We start from the raw sequence: 17,603 nt of genomic DNA, 5'->3' as shown, positions 1-17,603 counted from the left end.
CTCCATCCCTACGTTTAATATAACCCGCATGGGTGTTGTTACCGGTGTTCCTACTGATTTAACTGAAGAGGAAGCCCAAAGATACCTACAAGTCCCCTCAGGTTGCGGTGAAATTCTCAAAGTTCGTCGTATAAATAGGAAAGTGGTAATTGATGGAGTGACCGAATTTAAATCCACAGAAACATGTGTCCTTACCTTTGACGGTCAGGTGTTACCGCCAAGGGTGTTTTGCTGCTACACTTCCCTCCCAGTCCAACAATACGTTTATCCCACCATCCAGTGCCGTAAGTGCTGCAGGTTTGGTCATGTGGAACTAGTGTGCCGGTCTAAACCCCGCTGCAGTGAATGCGGCCATGATCACCCTGGTGATGGTTGCAGCATTTCTGAGGCGGAGGCATTCTGTGTGCTTTGCTCGGGGAATCATTTTGCAAATAGCAAATCATGCCCGGAGCTGGGCAGACAGAAGGCCATTAAGACTGTTATGGCTGAGAAGTCCCTCTCTTATGCTGAGGCCAGCAAGACTGTCCCACTCGCTTCTCGCAACTATGCGAATGCTACAAAAGCAGTTCCCACCTCCACTCAGTCATACCGCAAAACCGTTTTCCTCAAGCCGAAGACCCATGCCCCTCTATCTCCCTCTTATGATAAAGCTGCTCATCAGCAAATTATTAACTCCCCTGCACCTTCACAGCCTGACGGCTGCGCTCTAAATAATCCATTCACCGGCAATAATGCTTCATCAATTATAGAAATTCTTATTAAACTCTTAACTACTATTGTATCCACTAATAATGCTGAAATACCGTCCAACGTTGCCTATCAACTAGTAAATCTCCTTTCAAAAATTAAAAATGGCGTCCCGTCAAATATTCCTGCAATGGAATGTGAGGAGCGTGTGGCATAAGAAACACGACCTCATATTCCTTCTTAATAAATTCAAGCCTTTGGCTTGCTCAATTGCTGAGACTTGGCTCACCCCGAGTCTCAGTTTTAATATACCACATTTTAATGTTCTCAGATGTGACAGATCTGATGGCTATGGAGGGTCGGCTCTCCTCGTTAATAATCGTGTTCCACTGTCGACCTTGGCACTTTCTGCTCTGGATGGTGATATGAATATAGTCGCAGGTAGAGTAGAAGGTATCACAGTTTTATCTGTCTATATCTCCCACCCACAGCACAGGTTCTTAGCTACTATTAGAGATATTCTGAACAACATTGTAGGACCCGTGCTTGTCATGGGTGATTTTAACTGTCACCATTTTAGATGGGGTTCCAATCGCTGTGATTCCTTTGGGGAAGGTTTGGTAGAAATCTTAGATGACCTTGACCTTTGCATCCTAAATGATGGTAGTCCTACTCGTAGATCCCTTCCCGGACAGCAAAAGAGTTGTGTAGATCTCACATTCTGTTCCGTAGAGTTGGCGGCATCAATTCATTGGCAATGTACTACCCTTACGCATGGTAGCGACCATTACCCCATTGTTATAACTTTTCTTAATAAAACTTATTTAGAGAAAACTTCTCCTCCACTATTGAAGTACAACTTGTCCAAACCCGATTGGTCGAGGTTTGCATCTTTACTGGAGGAGAAAATTAGTATGCTTCCAAATTTAACTTCAAGTTTCCAAGATTTTAATGGTCACTGCCATGCTAAGAACTGCTACGATGGCTTTATCTCGGCCATAATTTCAAGCGCAGACTCTATCTTTCCGTTGCGCAACTGTGCCAGAAACAAGATCCCATCACCCCCGTGGTGGGATCAAGAATGCACATCGGCTGTTAAAGAAAGGAAAGAGGCCGAAAAACAGTACAATGATGCGATGAATAGCGACAATCTTATACGGTACAGACGAGTGTTGGCTCAGTCTCGGCGGCTTCTTCACAAGAAGAAACGTCGAGGTTGGGTTAAGTTCTGCACTTCTCTGTCCCCTTCCACTCCCATATCAGCAGTATGGAAGAGCATTCATCGTTTTAGGCGAGGCTGCTCCCCATCTATCTCTTCCCCCATCACGCGAGAAACTGCTGAATCCTTTTTCGACAAAATTGCTCCAGCCTATGTTCCTTCTTCCTCAGAACTTCTGCTCCCGCCTGTTAATATTTTGAATGACCCCCTGGATGAACCTTTTTCATTGGAGGAACTTGATGCGGTATTACATCATGTTAGGGATACCGCCCCTGGCATGGACGGCATACCGTATTCATTTGCAGTTCACTTCGGTTCTGATGCTAAACAATATTTTTTAGGAATTATAAATTATTGTTACCAATTTGGTTGGGTTCCTGACCAGTGGAAAATTCAGATAGTCATTCCTCTTTTGAAGCCCGGCAAGACTGCTGATGATCCGAACGGCCTTAGACCAATTGCGTTGTCCTCAGTTTTGGCCAAGTTACTTGAACATTTAATTAAAAACAGACTTGAGTGGTTGGTAGAATCGAGGGATTTACTGCCGAGTAATCAGTTTGGCTTCAGAAAGGGGCTGAGTACCATGGACAGTGTGGCAATTCTGGTTACCGATATCCGTACAGCCTTTTCCAAAAATGAATCCGCTGTAGCCACATTCCTTGACATATCTTCCGCATACGACAGCGTCCTTCTTCCAGTTCTCAGGCAAAAATTGCTACAGCTGAGGATTCCGGGTAAGATGGTACAATGTATATGCGCACTCCTCATGTCTCGCTTTTTGATGCTCAGAGTGCAGGGAGAGGTATTTGAGGTGAGACAGACGTGGAAGGGCCTTCCTCAAGGTTCAGTTTTAAGCCCTCTACTGTACAACCTGTACACAGCAGACATCGGCTCCTGCCTCAATTCTGACTGTCAACTTCTACAATACGCCGACGATCTAGTGTTGTATGTAATCAATCCTTCAATTGCGGACGCTGCCTCATCTCTCTGTCTCTCCCTGGACTCTCTGCACACATGGCTTTTGGACCATGGCCTCCAATTATCTGCCCCAAAAAGCTCGGTAGTGATTTTCTCCCGAAAACTGCTGATCCCTCAGGTTTCCGTTAACATCCAAGGACAAGGCATCCCCATAGCGAAAAAAGCTAAATTTTTAGGCGTTTACTTAGACTCCAAACTATCCGGCATTCATCACATAAATTATTTAATTAAGAGATGCGAAAGAGCAATTTCCATTCTAAAAGCTCTCGCAGGTGTCTGGTGGGGGGCCCATCCCTTCACCATGAAATTAGTCTATAATGCTTTAGTCCGCAGTATCCTGGACTATGGGTCACACCTGGTGATTCCAGGTAACAAAGGTGCCTTGGCCGGTTTAGATAGGATCCAGTCTCAATGCCTTCGAATCATCTCAGGTTGCATGAAGTCGTCGCCTATTAACGCCTTACAGGTCGAATGCGCTGAACCCCCCCTAGCCCTAAGACGGCAGTATCTCGCTTCCCGATTCCTATCCAGGGTTATTCCCAAGTCATCCCACCCTCTCATCCCAAAACTCAGAGAACTTGACACCCTATGTCACAGTTCAAAATATTGGGAACATAAAGAACTCCCCCTTTTCCTAAAAGCATTCCGATTTTTCCAAAATTTAGAATCCCCTATTACATCACATCCCAGACTTCCCTTATTTAATTACTCATATGAAGTTCTTTGCTTTACTCCTAAAATATTTTATAACATTGGGATATCTAAAAACTCCCCATCGGCAAATTCGGCCTTTAATGCGGTTTTGGGTGAACGATGGACTGGGTTTCAAAGGTTCTTCACGGATGCTTCCAAATTTAATAGTGGTTATACTGGGGCCGCGGTTTATTATCAGAACTCGAAAATCATTCTTAAATTTAGATGTCCAAAGGAGTCTTCTATATTTACAGGCGAGTGCGTGGCATTATTGGAAGCTTGTCGCTTTATAGAGTCCCATGAGATCAACTTTGGAGTTATCTTTACTGATTCCCTTAGTTGTCTCCAAGCCCTATCCCAGAATTCCTTTCGAACTAAACTCCATTGTCCTATTGTCCTGGAAATTAAAAATTCCCTTTACTCCTGCGCTAGGCAAGAAAAAGTAGTCCACCTAGTTTGGATTCCCAGTCACTGCGGTATAAAGGGAAATGAATGTGCCGACGCCTTGGCCAAAGACGCATACACATCTGAGTCAGCTGACCTTGCACACTTCTCCCTTCAAGGGCATGACCTACTAAACCTCCCTAAATTGAGTCTTGACACCTCGTGGCAGGAATGGTGGAATATCTCCAGCAAAAAGAAAGGCAGCTCCTATTACGCTATCCAACCGGTTGTAAAACCAAAACCGTGGTTCTCCCGTTTTAAAAAATACCCCAAACAGGTTATTTCAGTCCTGTGCAGAATACGGATAGGTCATTGTTGCACTCCGGTCTTTTTGCGCAAAATTCGGGTGCAGGATTCGTCCCTCTGCGAGTGCGGACTAGATGAGGGTACCCTGGACCATATATTTTTTAACTGCCCTAATAACTCCTCTTTCGATTTATATGGTCGTCTCCAAAAACTCAAAATTCCTCTCCCTATTAATTTCCGTTCCCTCTTATCACACTCCTGTCCAGAACTGCTCCAGTTGCTGTTAATGTCTATTCATCGAAACAACATTAAACTATAAACTGTGGCCTATTTTAGGCTACAGTTAGGTTGTGGTATATTTTATATGTTATATGTGACTAACATTTTGTTGTTATTTTTATGTATGTAAATGTATTTCTGTTTGTTTCAGTGTCGTCCTACTAACAAGTTAAAGTTACACAAGATCGGCTACAACAGCATCTTAAATTCCTTTTGTTTTTTGTTTCTTTTTTGTTTTTTAAATCACAAGCACGACTTGCTTCTCATTTCACTTGTCATTGGCAGAATCGTCGACATTGACATCGACACGGATTGCCATAAATAAAAATAGAATAGAATGTTGAGCATGCTTACATTTTACTGCTAAATAGTCATAGTATTAATAGTTTTGTGTAAACAGGCTAATTGAATAGTCAAGCAGTAAATATTTGTGTCGTAGATTAATTTATCATGGGTCGCAAAGCAAAATTTGATGAAACTAAGAAGGTGAAAAAAGGACCCGGCAGAAAAGCTCGAAAGCAACCTGATCCAGTGTTCAAGAAGGAACTGTGTAAGTAAATCTATAATAATGTTACTAATTGTCAGTTTTCAACGGATAAACGTCCCCTAAGACGACCCACTGACCCGTAGTGGACGTTGTTTAATCGAAATCACACATTTTTTATAATCCTAAACGATCAACGATCCCCACTGACCATGCTTTATGCTCTACAATCTTATGTACTTTACAGTGTTATCTACGCTTAAAGTACTGATTCTACGCTTAAAGACTTCCTACTGATTATTTTGTAAATACAACCACCTTTCGTTCTCGAGTTATATTGAATAGTTATTATACCCACAAATATTCCTTTCTTATTTATACCAAGCGTTTTATGTTGCGTAAAGCTTCAACGTGCCGCTTCTTTCTGCTTTGTATCAACAAACCTTTCACTAGTGGTTCACAAGGTATATTCAAAGTTACTTTTTGTAATCCAACATGACCAAATATTATTCAAAAATATCTATCTATTGGCAGACATGTTGCCTGAAATTGTATAGAATCCACAAAAGTTACCTCATGGAGCAACATGCCCCATTAAATTAACTTGGCTCTGGTTCTAGCACTTCTTGATAATATGAAGACCAGAAGGTGTAATACATATTCTTTTTGCACCAATTAGATAGTGATTTATACAGTGAACAAGTTAAAACTCTTTCATTTTACAAATTGCAGTAAAAGATGATGATACAGTCGAAAAGAAGCTTACTCATAGACAAAAGCAAAGAGCAGCCAAGAGAGCAAAGAAGAAGGCAGAAATAGCAGAAAAGAGGAAAGCACTAAAACAAGCAAAGAAGAATGTTGCAAAACAAACTGAGGTTACAGTCGCAAATGAAGAGGATAACAGTTCAGATGAAGAAACTGCACAGGGTAAACAACTAATTCTAATTAATGTCTTACAGCCAGTTTCTTCATCAAAAGTTAAAGTTAAAGTAATGTCTAAAGTAAAAATAACGGTCAAATACGTTTTTTCAAGGCTAAAGTGACAGCAAAACTAATAGAAAAATTGAATTTGACCGTTACTTTTACTTTAGACATTACTTTGACTTTTACTTTAGCTTTAATTTTTGATGAAGAAACTGGCTGTTAATGTGTAATTTGTATGAAAATATGTATTTACGATTAATTTATGATGACTTGCACCATGTAACTATGACGATAACTGAACCAATTTCAGTTGTCATAATGTCAATTTGACTAATGGGTGGAAAATACATGCATAGTTATGATTTGGTTACCATTAAAGTTAAATGCTGTAAGTGTAGATTAGTTAGATAGTTTATTTTGCCCAGTGAATGTCAATTAGTCTACTGGCAATTCTGTTGTAGTATTGATCATTAGAAAAGCTGGCATTGCCCAATTGATACAAAACTTTTTTAAATGTGTTTTTATGTGTTATAGTTTTTATATGTTAAAATTCTAAAATACAACTTATTTTAGAATTTTACGGAGAAAAATACTGCATTCAAATCATTAATTAAAAAGCTTTTTAACTTAACACCAGGTTACACTGATGACAATAAGGAATGGTTGAAACCTAAACAGAAGAAGAAACAGAAAGGCAAAGCGGCTAAGGAAGAAACAGAGTCTGAGGAAGATGATGACAGTGGACATGAAGATGATAGTGATGATGATGATCAAGAATCTGAAGTTGAAGATGATTCTGACGATGAACCTGCAGGAAAGAAGAAAGCTGGAAAAGAAAAGTATAAGGTTTGTATTTTCATTCTTTTCTAAAGTAATAATAAGATTATAAGATGAAACACGATGCCTCCCATATTCCCATGTTAAAGACTAGATTTAACATAAGAATTATTTTTAGGTTGGGACTTTGGATGATTTATTCAAAGATTCAGATAATGATGAAAATGGTGATGTGACATCAGAAGATGAAGGTGCGGCCAGTGGTGGCAAATTAGAATATGACTCTGACTCCAGTGCGGCAGATAAAGACAGTGATGACGATGACGATGATGATGATGACGACATGCTGCCCATAGAAAAAGCAAACTTGAGATTAAAGAAGAAACAAAAAGTTGATAAAAAACTAGCTGATGAGGAAATGCAATTGAATATCGCCAAACAAGATGTCTTTGCCTTCCCATCTGAAGAAGAACTACAAAATCCCGCAAGTCTACAGGATGTTCATCAAAGAATCAAAGATGTTGTGACAGTCTTAGGTGATTTTAATCGTTTAAAAGAAGAAAACAGGTCTCGCTGTGAATACACTGATCTCCTTCTGAAGGACCTTTGCACATATTACAGTTACAATGAATTTCTTATGGAAGTACTCATGCAAATTTTCCCTGTACAAGAACTAGTTGAATTTTTGGAGGCTAGTGAAGTTGCGCGCCCTGTTACTATAAGAACTAACAGCCTTAAAACCAGACGCCGAGATTTAGCTCAGGCTCTCATCAACAGAGGAGTGAATCTAGACCCTGTTGGCAAATGGAGTAAAGTAGGTCTTGTAGTGTACAGTTCCACTGTTCCCATTGGTGCTACTCCTGAATATTTAGCTGGTCATTACATTTTACAAGGTGCCTCCAGTTACCTGCCAGTAATGGCTCTAGCCCCACAAGAGAATGAGAGGATACTGGACATGTGTGCTGCACCTGGTGGCAAGGCGTCGCATATTGCAGCCATCATGAAGAATACGGGAACATTATTCGCTAATGACGCTAATAAAGAGAGAACAAAAGCTATTGTTGGCAACTTCCACAGGTTAGGTGTAGTGAATGCAGTTATCTGTAACCATGATGGAAGAGAGTTCCCTGACGTCATGAAGGGCTTCGATAGAGTGTTATTAGATGCTCCTTGTACTGGGACAGGGGTCATAGCTAAAGATCCTAGCGTGAAGACTACTAAAGATCAGAAAGATATTCAGAGGTGTTTTAACATACAGAGACAACTTCTTCTTGCTGCCATTGACTGTTGCAGTGCAAAGTCAAGTACTGGTGGCTACATTGTGTACTCAACATGTTCTATTCTGCCTGAAGAGAATGAATGGGTAGTGAACTATGCTCTGAAGCGAAGAAATGTTAAGTTAGTGCCCACAGGACTTGATTTTGGCACTGAAGGGTTTGTTAAGTACAGACACCACAGGTTCCATCCCTCGCTGAAACTGACCAGAAGGTTTTACCCTCACACACATAATATGGATGGTTTTTATGTGGCAAAGTTCAAGAAGTTTTCGAATGTCATTGTAAGTATAGCTTCACATAAACATAATATAAAACATATTGATGTAAAGTAGAGACTAATATAAAATTTTAACCAATTGCAGCCTGAACCGTTCAAAGACGAAGATGATGAAGAAATTGAGCCAAAAACAAATGAAGAAGCAACAGAAAATGGAGATGTTCAGTCTGAAGATGAAAAAGACGACAAACAAACACAAAAGAAGAAACAGTCGCCAGTTAAAAGATCAGCACCCTCGGATAATGCTCAGCCACAAAAGAAGAAAAGCAAGCCCAGTGCGCAACCAAAGTAAGTTCATAACATTTAGAAAGTTTATATAGGCGCATCTAAGGAAGGCAATTTATTACTCCATATTGTTTTTTCAAACAATGTATTAATAATGTTGCCTTTCCTTTACAGACCTGCAAGCACTCAACAAGTAACTAATCAAGTCAATCCTCAGCCCACTGAAAATAATAACCAAAAGAAAAAGAAAAACCGTAAAAACAAAAAGAAGAAACAGAACACTGAGAACTCTAATAATGTACCGGCTCCTAGCGGCAATGGTCCTGAAAAATCTGTGAAACCAAATGTTGCACAAAATCAAAACAAGAAAAGTAAACAGGCTGTAAATACGCCTCAGAAAGTGGAAAATAACGAGCACAAGAGCAGTCCTAAACCGCCACAAAGTAAATCTGATGCAGTACAAACAAATCAAAGTCCGAATAAGAAGAAAAAGAAGAATAAAAACAAACAAGGCGCAATTCCACCAAAACAAGCTAAAGAAACTCCACAAGCTATTAGCAAAAATGAAGACAAAATCACAGAACAAGTTGCAGTCGCTGCTGCTCAAAAATTAAAAGGCAAACTCAACAAGAAAAAGAAGCAAATAGGTCAAATTAATCCCAATAAAGAAAAAGCGCCGGCAAAAGGCCAAGGAGCTGGAAAGAAATTTAAGAAGAATAAGTAAAATGTTATTTTAGGTAAGATATGAAAACAATGTTATTTTGATAATAAAACTGATGTTTTATCTTACCTGGGTTTTTGATTATTTTTCATTCCTAACTAGCCAGTTCTATACCTGCGTATTGAGAAAATTACTTCACGTACCGGATCGGAATTCTGTATGATAGATATGTATGTAAACATATCATACAGAATTCCGATCCGATCTATACGATCCTGTAATTTTCCTTCTCTGTGTCGTTTCTACAAATTCTTGCTGGCCTGCGACTGCCAACCGCACACGCGGTCTTTGGGAAATGGGTAGACAGATGATGACGATACTATCAATAAATCATTACATTGCATTGCATGGATTTGTCTTTCAAGTTGTTATCTGTAGGTGTAGTAAATCCACTTTTTTACCCACGACGGAACAGAGCAGGTATATACGTTTAGGGTGAGAGATGTGCGTTTGCGTGTTTGTGTGTGCGTTTCTGCAAAGTAATGTTCCCTCCTATCTTCTAAACTAATGATCTGATTTTGATGCGGTTTTCAATAACGTATTTGTGTTCGATGAGTTCATGTTCTTAGACAGGTGTCATGACTGTAACTCACTAGAGGGCGCCACAATATTAGGGCAAAACAGCAAAGTAATGTTCCCACCTACCTTCTAAACGAATGCTCTGATTTTGAGACCGTTTTCAATAACGGATTTGTGTTCGATGAGTTCATGTTCTTAGACAGGTGTCATGGCTGTAGCTCACTAGGGGGCGCCACAATTTTAGTGCAAAACAGTAATGTTCCCACCTACCTTCTAAACGAATGATCCGATTTTGATGCGGTTTTCAATAACGGATTTGTGTTCGATGCGTTCATGTTCTTAGATAGGTGTCATGGCTATAACTCACTAGGGGGCGCCACAATATTAGTGCCAAACAATGTTGCAATATAATCAAAACGTCTGATTACAATTCTGTTTTCATCAGCAATGTGTACGTGCTTAATGCATGATCCCAAATAATAAAAAGTCTGAAATAAAATTAAGCAAAATTAAAAATTTTGAAAAATCCCCCGACGGTAAAAATCTTATTGAAAAATAATAAAATAAGTCAAAACCCCCGACTTAACCCAATTATATAGGAATAACCGTCGGGGGCTGCGACCCGAAACTAGTCCCAGCGCTGGTTTTCAGCGATAGCCGGTGAAAGAAGAAGAATACTAGCACTATAATATAGAAGCAGATTCAAACCCAGAAACTGCTTATGTAGGTAGGAAACCTTCGACGGAGGCGGGATCTTATTCTGGAGGTATTAAGATACCCAATGTTACGGCCTTACAGCCCAAGCTCAACGTGCGGCGGCTACACCTAGGTTTGATCGGTTAGTGGTTGCAGCTATGTACCTTCCTACCTACGTGTAGCCGGACTTATTGGGCTAAACTTATTTGTATCCTCTTATCTTCGATTAGGAACAGGTGTAGTCTTCACTATAGCGTAAGTGTAGTCGTGTAAGGCCGGTTACATCAATCTGTAGCCGGTTAAACCTAGGTCTAGCGGTAGCCCTAGCTACGCACCGGCACTTTACTGGCTTTAGCCGTACCTTTTTTTTTTCCGACGTCAAAAATCATCAAATGACCCCTCCTGCTGTGGGTTAGCAGCGGTGAGGGAGTGTCAGACTCTTACTGACTAAAAACCGTCGTGTTCCGTCATAGGCCTTTTATGTACCAGGGCCGCGGTATCTCTTTCGAACAACCCGCAGCCCCGGCAGGACAACCCGCAGCCCCGGCAGGCCTTTAGCCGTACCTACCTCTGTGTCGTGAAAAACATGGTATAAATTTTTTCCAGCGCTTTCACACTAGCGGATTTTCCGAGCGATACGGGCGACCAAACAATTGAGAACTGCAGGTGAGAATGATGACGTTTAAGATTGATCGACAGTTTTTCGCCGGTTGGAATGTGTCGCGCATACTTACCTATAGTTCTGTTCAGTTTTGTTACGCGCGAATTAAAAATATACAAAATGCGTAAAATCCGCCAGTGTGAAAGCGCTGTTAGACCTGTTAAGAACTCAAAATAAGGCCTTCCTATCAGTATTTTTTGTGGTAGCGGTAGTCATACAGTGATCTAATATCACTGTTTGAAAAAAAAACGTAAATAAACATTAATAGGGAGTCATTCAAAAACCTATTGTTTTTATGAAATGGAATTTTACGGAACAATCTGTATAATCCAAATATCTGCCTATTTAAAATGAACATTTAAATAAAAAACAGATAATAGCAATCTAAGAATCTAATTACACTCTTCTGATTCATTCATAACATCATTAAAGTAACTCTAAAATCATAGTTTACATATGTATACTTTTATCGTGTTTTTGTAAGATAAACGTGTCCTTTTGGAATGTAGGTAGGTACCATTAATGTTGGCATCTACTAGCCGAATATTACAAGGACTTTACACGATAGCAATAATATAATAATTAAAAGTTAACTAAAAAGCTTAGATTAAACCACAACAGCTGAATGTTCAATAGCTTGTTGAGCTGGCATCTGTTTCATGTTCATAGGTCCTGAAGTTTTCATCAACGGTCTCATAATCTGCGTAAGAACAATTTACAGAACTTTCTTTGGACACATGTATTAATTGGCTCTGTTCAAATCTTTCTTGCTCGTCCTTAAGATGTTTCTCATGTGCTTTTATATTATCACTGTATTTTGTCAATCTGTCTGCTAGGTAAGCAACAGGATCATGTGGTTGGTGTATAACTACCTCAGCTATGCATTTTTTTAGCGCTTCGCCAACCATATGTTTTAGGTATATATTTTCTTCCATAGTCATCGGCTGGGTTGGACACGATTCGTAATGGAATGTTTCAGTATGAATTTTTACTAAATTACCTAAGCCATCGTGTTCATATTCTTCTGTCGAATTTTCTTCACAGTATATATGACGTCCCTCTTCGGTAATATAATATCGACCCAACCAGTCGTAGAAATATTCAATACCATCTTTTTCTTCCTGAACTTTTACAAGATACCCAAACTTACTTAACATATATTCACTAGCCCCATCGTGATCTTTATAAATTCTTTCTCTTCTATCATTTATATAATATCTGCCGCACGAATCATAGAAATAAACATGTTTTTCGTCATCTTTTAGTGGGACTAGTATTTCATTTTCATTTAATTGATACAAAACCCCTTCTTTTACCCCTGTGTAAATTTTTCTCCCATATTTGTCTACCGTAAAAATTCCTTTTTCGTCAGAAAATACTTCTTTAAAATCTGCAACACTCAATATAGAAATAATTGATTCATGATCATGTTCAACAATTGCACTATTCCAGAGATGTATTAGTTTTTCAACAAGACGGCAACGATCACGAGGTGGTAGCAAATGATTGAAGATTCGATCATCTTTATTGGAAATGGTACTTTCAAGTGCATCTGGATCACCATAGTTTTTCATCGCCGATTTTATATTTTCTAGTGATTGCAAGCGTTCTTCTAAAAATGTAGTTTTGTGTTTCAAAGCCATTAAAGCAGAAGAATGTTGACCCTTTAGGCGATTTATTCGTGTTTCTAATCCTTTAATTTTTTCAATGATTTTTGTAATTTCTAGTTCGTTAATCGAGCTTAATCGAATTGCAGAAGTTAACACGCGACCCTTAATATGGATTAGTTCTGCTACTTTTTGAGCTTCTGGAGAGGGATCAGCAGCTACTTCATCAATGATGTCTTTTAATGTCTTAGTTAGGTCATTAGCGGAAAGAGGGACATTAAAGTTAAGTACTTTACAGAAGTCTGCTCCTAAATCATCGTTTAGTTTATCTAACCAATGCAAAAGTTCTTCTACTTCATCATTAATTCTAAGATGGTATTCGTTTTCATCAACCTGACTGCTTATATAATGTTGTTTCTCAATCAGAGCACTAACGACAACTTCTTTCATGTCTCTTGCAATTGTTAAATCAGATTGCATTAGCTGACTTTCTTCAAAAGATATAACGGAATTAAACTTGGTTATGTACTGCTTAAGATCTGAATATCTCTGTCGTGTACATTCTATGGTGAAATCTACTGCTTTGAGAATAACATCTCGGGGGGTTTCCTTAATCTTGCTTTTGAACTGCTCTATTTCCAGTACATCTTCCAACCATTTCAAATGACAAGAAGAAATAATTTCTGCAATATTTTCGGCTGGCGCTTTATCCAATAAAGCTTGATGGATATTTGTATAGGTTGCGAAAATGCTTTTGGCATAATCATTGTGTGTAAATAATATCACCGGACTTACGAAAGATTGTTGAATTTCTCTAGTGATGGTGAATAAAAATGCTATCCCTTCATGTTTATTCATGCTATTTGTGATAATAATTATATAATTTTATAAAAATATAATGATAACAAACGTTGTGTAAGATAAGAAAATTATGTCATTATATTTGACAAAAAATACGCGCCATAGATATAATTCAAATTCTGTCATAGATTGGTGATATGAGACTGCTTTAGGTCTATCAACAATAGAGAAAATAGTATATACCTACCTATGTTTTATGTCTTTGTGTCAGACCCCCGTTTTTCTGCGTTGGTTTTTTCTGTAAAAGTACTTTCCCATTTTTGAATGCCCCCGGTATTCAATTATTTAGGCTTAATTTATAAAGAAACGTTTGTATTGTTTGTTTGTAAAGAAAGGCTTCGAAACTACTGAACTAATTTGAAAAATTATTTCACTATTGGAAAGCTAAAGTATTCCTGAGTAACATAGGCATATTTTTAATCCCGGTACGGAAATAATTTCCTCTGGGAAACAGCTAGTAGATACATGTAAGTACCTAGTACGACCCCGGTGTGCTCATAATTACATGTGCAATTGCTGCTTCAGTACTACAGCAATATTATGTATTATATTAGGTAATTTGAGGAGCTGATGAAATGAAGGTACTTATTTCTGCTTTTGTGGTTACAAGTGCAGCCACAAAAGCGTTAAAGAACCTTGTAACCTAAGTATGTATTTATGAAAGTTTGCAAATAAAAGTGCAGCATAGATTATTCCGTAGAACGGACATGGCAAGTTGAAGGTTTGAGGAAAAATGACAAGGGCTGGGAGCTTCCCCGTGGCCAGGGCGGCGACCGTTGCTACGGCGGCGTAGCTCGGCTCCTTAATGAAAAGCGTGGCCCGCGCAGCCCCGCGCCCCCGCGCCCCGCGCCCCGGCGGAGGCTGCCGCCAGTAGCCCGCGGACCGCGCTCTCGACGACACACGCGCATACGTTCCTGTCTCTCACCTACACCTATCTATCACTGTACGTCAATATTACTATTACTTTATAATTAGAAAGTGAATGTTCTTCATATAAATTCGCATTTGAGTGCTTGTTTCATACATAAAACTGTGCTACGGACGAGTTGACCGGAAGAGGCTGAAACGGAGGCAGGAAGCGAGTAGGGTGGGACGCGGCTTTGTTCGCGGCGTACTACGCCCGTGACGGAGGCTGTACGCGCAGCATCCGCCCGCTCGCCATGTTGCCTCCCTGCCCGCGCGGTGCAACCCAAACCTACCGAGCCCATTTACGATTCCTACTTGTAAATCGACAACCGGAAAATTTGATTAACATATTTATTAGATAATATAACATCTTTATTATAAATATTGCTTACTCTTTCATGATACTGTCTGGATATTTGATAGTAGACACTGAATGTTATGCAAACCAGGAGCAGAATTTTAAAATTAACGTTAGTTACAGCGGAAGTTAACTTAGCTGAGAAGAAAGAATTATTATATTTGATTTATTTCGTCATGAAGTATTATTACTTCACTTTCAGTGCAGTGACATAACGTTGAATAGCACACAATACTTAACTGGTTAAACTTGCGTGCTATACTGGATAAAGGAGTAAGCCAACTGATTAGATGGCTATACATCAGACCGTGTTTGGTGGATTTTAATAATTTAGGCCTTTGATCTGACTAATTGGGATTTTGTCATTTACTTATGAATTTAAGTAACAGCGAATCGCAGCATATGCACAATGCACGTCGCTAATTACGCGCTTTAAAACCATCTCGTCGGGTTTGGTAATCTCCCAATATTTCCTTATTTAATGGAGAGTTGGATAAAGCTAGGTAGATGATATAATTGGGGTGGAAAGCACTATTCGAATATTTGACTTAAGAAAAATCAATTAAGTATTACCTGTACACCTGAGCATTTTTAATATTCACCACATTATTTATCACATTTAAATATTTTCTTTTTTAGAAAATACTAGCTTTCGCCCGCGGTTTCACCCGCGTCCCGTAGCCGGATGGTGACAAAAACTATCCTAACCTATCCGACCTTCTCCCGGCTCTAAGTTACCTCCCCTCTAATTTTCAGCCAAATCGGTCAAGCCGTTTTGATGTCATGTCGTGACAGCGGAAAGCGGATTTCATTTTTATATATATAGATAAAAAAGTTACGATCGTTCTTGTCATCACTTGACTTGACCTTTTGACTTCCTATGTCTATAATTAAAAATGCTGACCGTGACGCGCAAAGGGTTCAATCGAAATATTGTGTGAATGGTTCGAAAATCGAAACTGTCATTGTAGTGAACTATTACTACATTATAACGCTTCCTTATTTTTGTATTAGATCCCAAGTTTTCTCAGATGACCGGATCGAGGAGGTCAGACAGGCAGTCGCTACTTAAAACACTAGATACTCAGCTGCATCCGGTTAGGCTGGAAGCCGATACCAACATAGTTGGGAAAGGATAGGCAGATGATGAGACAACCATTTCAAGAATTTCACGTATAAAAACAAATTTAACTATTTCCTCTTAAAACTTGTGTCAACACTAAAAGGTACAGCCGTTTCCGTGGTATCATAAGGGATGACATACACAGTAACATTCGAATTTCCAATATTAAAAAAGATTACAAGACTGTGTGACTTCGTTACATATTTTCCCGAGGAATGAAAAACAAAGTGCGGGTGAAATTAGCCATAACAAAACAAGTTGATTTATTACTACGCGTTTTACACTGATATCGACGCGTACGGGGTCATTTGAATAATAGTATGTAGGTAGTAGTATTTAGTCTGTAGACTTTGCAAAACAGGTATTCATTTTCTAGACGGATTTTTCCTTATAACGATGAGTTTTTCATTCATCATTTTTAATATAATAATGTCTGCTAGTTATTACTTAGTCTCGGTTTAAGTATAGGTACTCAAAACGGAGGGTATTTTGTACCAATCGTAAGGGATAACCTACTTTAGTTTATCTAGCTATCTTTTAGCTTATTTAAAACCTGGATCTTAAATGAAGCTGGATCTTGAATTCGTTTTCAATGGGAGGTACCTACGAGAGAGAAGTAATTTAAAAATAAATATGTCATATTTATTCTGTCTTTTCTATTTTGATAATACCAACTGAAGATCCAGCGCTTATATTAGTTTACCTAAAATATTCGCATCACTTTCGCTTTGTTTAAATCCATGATTATAAACATTACGTAAGCCGCGGTTCACAAGGAAATTGTTATGGACCTTCGGTAATCAGTAACGGGCAATGGAGTTACATACTTGTTCCATTACTTTGTACTGCATCATTAGTTACTTACCTGCTTATTTATAGCATGCGTAAGTGTTAGACCAGAGAGAGTTCATAACACGTCCAAATAACGGAGCTTCAAGTTTATGATTATTATAAAAAAATGTTATATATTATATTTAAAACATAATATGAATAAATTCAATGTCACCACTTCCTCAAATTAGCAAAGAATTAGATGAATGAATATATTTGTAGTGCGTTGATTACTATAACATTTACATGATAAATGCCATCTTATTTGCATAAATTAGGTATCAGCTATTTCGGTGATTCCATTTCTACTCTATGGATTAGTTCTGCAACAATAATAATTAATAATATATTCTCATCTGCCACATTAATCGTTCTATCATTGCGTTAGCGTAATCGGTCTATGAATATTTAATCGACATAGTCTTGTACAAAATTGCATAAAGACTTGCTTATATTTATTTACAACACCTTGTTTGAGAGTCTGATGCTCCTGATATTGTCAAGAGTTTCTGCATAAGTAACCAGTATAATATGTTAGTTAATTCCGTATAACGGTGACTCGGAAACATTGACAACTTTGTTTCGAACGCATGCTTTCTAATGATAACTTCCTCTATCGTTAAGATCGGTATTGATGAAACAGCATAAAGAAAGGTGATTAATTTTGTATTTTGTGTTATGTACCTGCATCATTAAAGACTCACAAGTCTTCATTAGATAATTATGAGCTGAAGCACACTGCAAACTAAACTGTCGGTCAATAGTTGTCTGGATATTTGCATCTTCATGCCTCTTCATGAGACCGAATCA

General features: G+C 38.7%; 3 protein-coding genes across 7 annotated transcripts in view; all 3 read left to right on the top strand.

The window, feature by feature from the left end:
* The first annotated feature begins 474 nt into the window (after window positions 1–474).
* LOC124631049 lies at window positions 475–4,801 on the top strand. 4 transcript variants are annotated; one of them, XM_047165171.1, is made up of 2 exons: window positions 475–1,128; window positions 4,698–4,801. In XM_047165171.1, the coding sequence occupies exons 1-2, from the start codon at window positions 852–854 to the stop codon at window positions 4,709–4,711; spliced, it is 291 nt and encodes a 96-aa protein (XP_047021127.1). In that variant the 5' UTR covers window positions 475–851; the 3' UTR covers window positions 4,712–4,801. The 4 variants fall into 4 exon arrangements, with proteins under 4 accessions (XP_047021127.1, XP_047021126.1, XP_047021125.1 ...); XM_047165170.1 differs by having other exon boundaries at window positions 475–1,140; XM_047165169.1 differs by lacking the exon at window positions 475–1,128 and adding an exon at window positions 2,674–4,614.
* Window positions 4,802–4,882: 81 nt separating this feature from the next.
* LOC124631048 (25S rRNA (cytosine-C(5))-methyltransferase nop2) lies at window positions 4,883–9,299 on the top strand. Its single transcript, XM_047165167.1, has 6 exons — window positions 4,883–5,096; window positions 5,763–5,957; window positions 6,592–6,800; window positions 6,910–8,289; window positions 8,371–8,573; window positions 8,685–9,299. Exons 1-6 carry the CDS (start codon window positions 4,997–4,999, stop codon window positions 9,232–9,234), a joined length of 2,637 nt encoding a protein of 878 aa, XP_047021123.1. The 5' UTR covers window positions 4,883–4,996; the 3' UTR covers window positions 9,235–9,299.
* A 5,145-nt stretch (window positions 9,300–14,444) lies between these two features.
* LOC124631520 (transmembrane ascorbate-dependent reductase CYB561) overlaps window positions 14,445–17,603 on the top strand; it is a 71,674-nt gene continuing 68,515 nt past the window's right edge. For both annotated transcript variants that reach the window (XM_047165956.1, XM_047165955.1), the window contains exon 1: window positions 14,445–14,518. The gene's annotated coding sequence lies outside the window, so the exon portion shown is untranslated. The remainder of the gene's footprint in view (window positions 14,519–17,603) is intronic.

Source organism: Helicoverpa zea, chromosome 6, assembly GCF_022581195.2.
Source record: "Helicoverpa zea isolate HzStark_Cry1AcR chromosome 6, ilHelZeax1.1, whole genome shotgun sequence".
In the NCBI taxonomy this organism is placed as follows: domain Eukaryota; kingdom Metazoa; phylum Arthropoda; class Insecta; order Lepidoptera; family Noctuidae; genus Helicoverpa; species Helicoverpa zea.
Note: the sequence above shows the minus strand (reverse complement) of the source record. Positions and strands in the feature narration are given on the sequence as shown.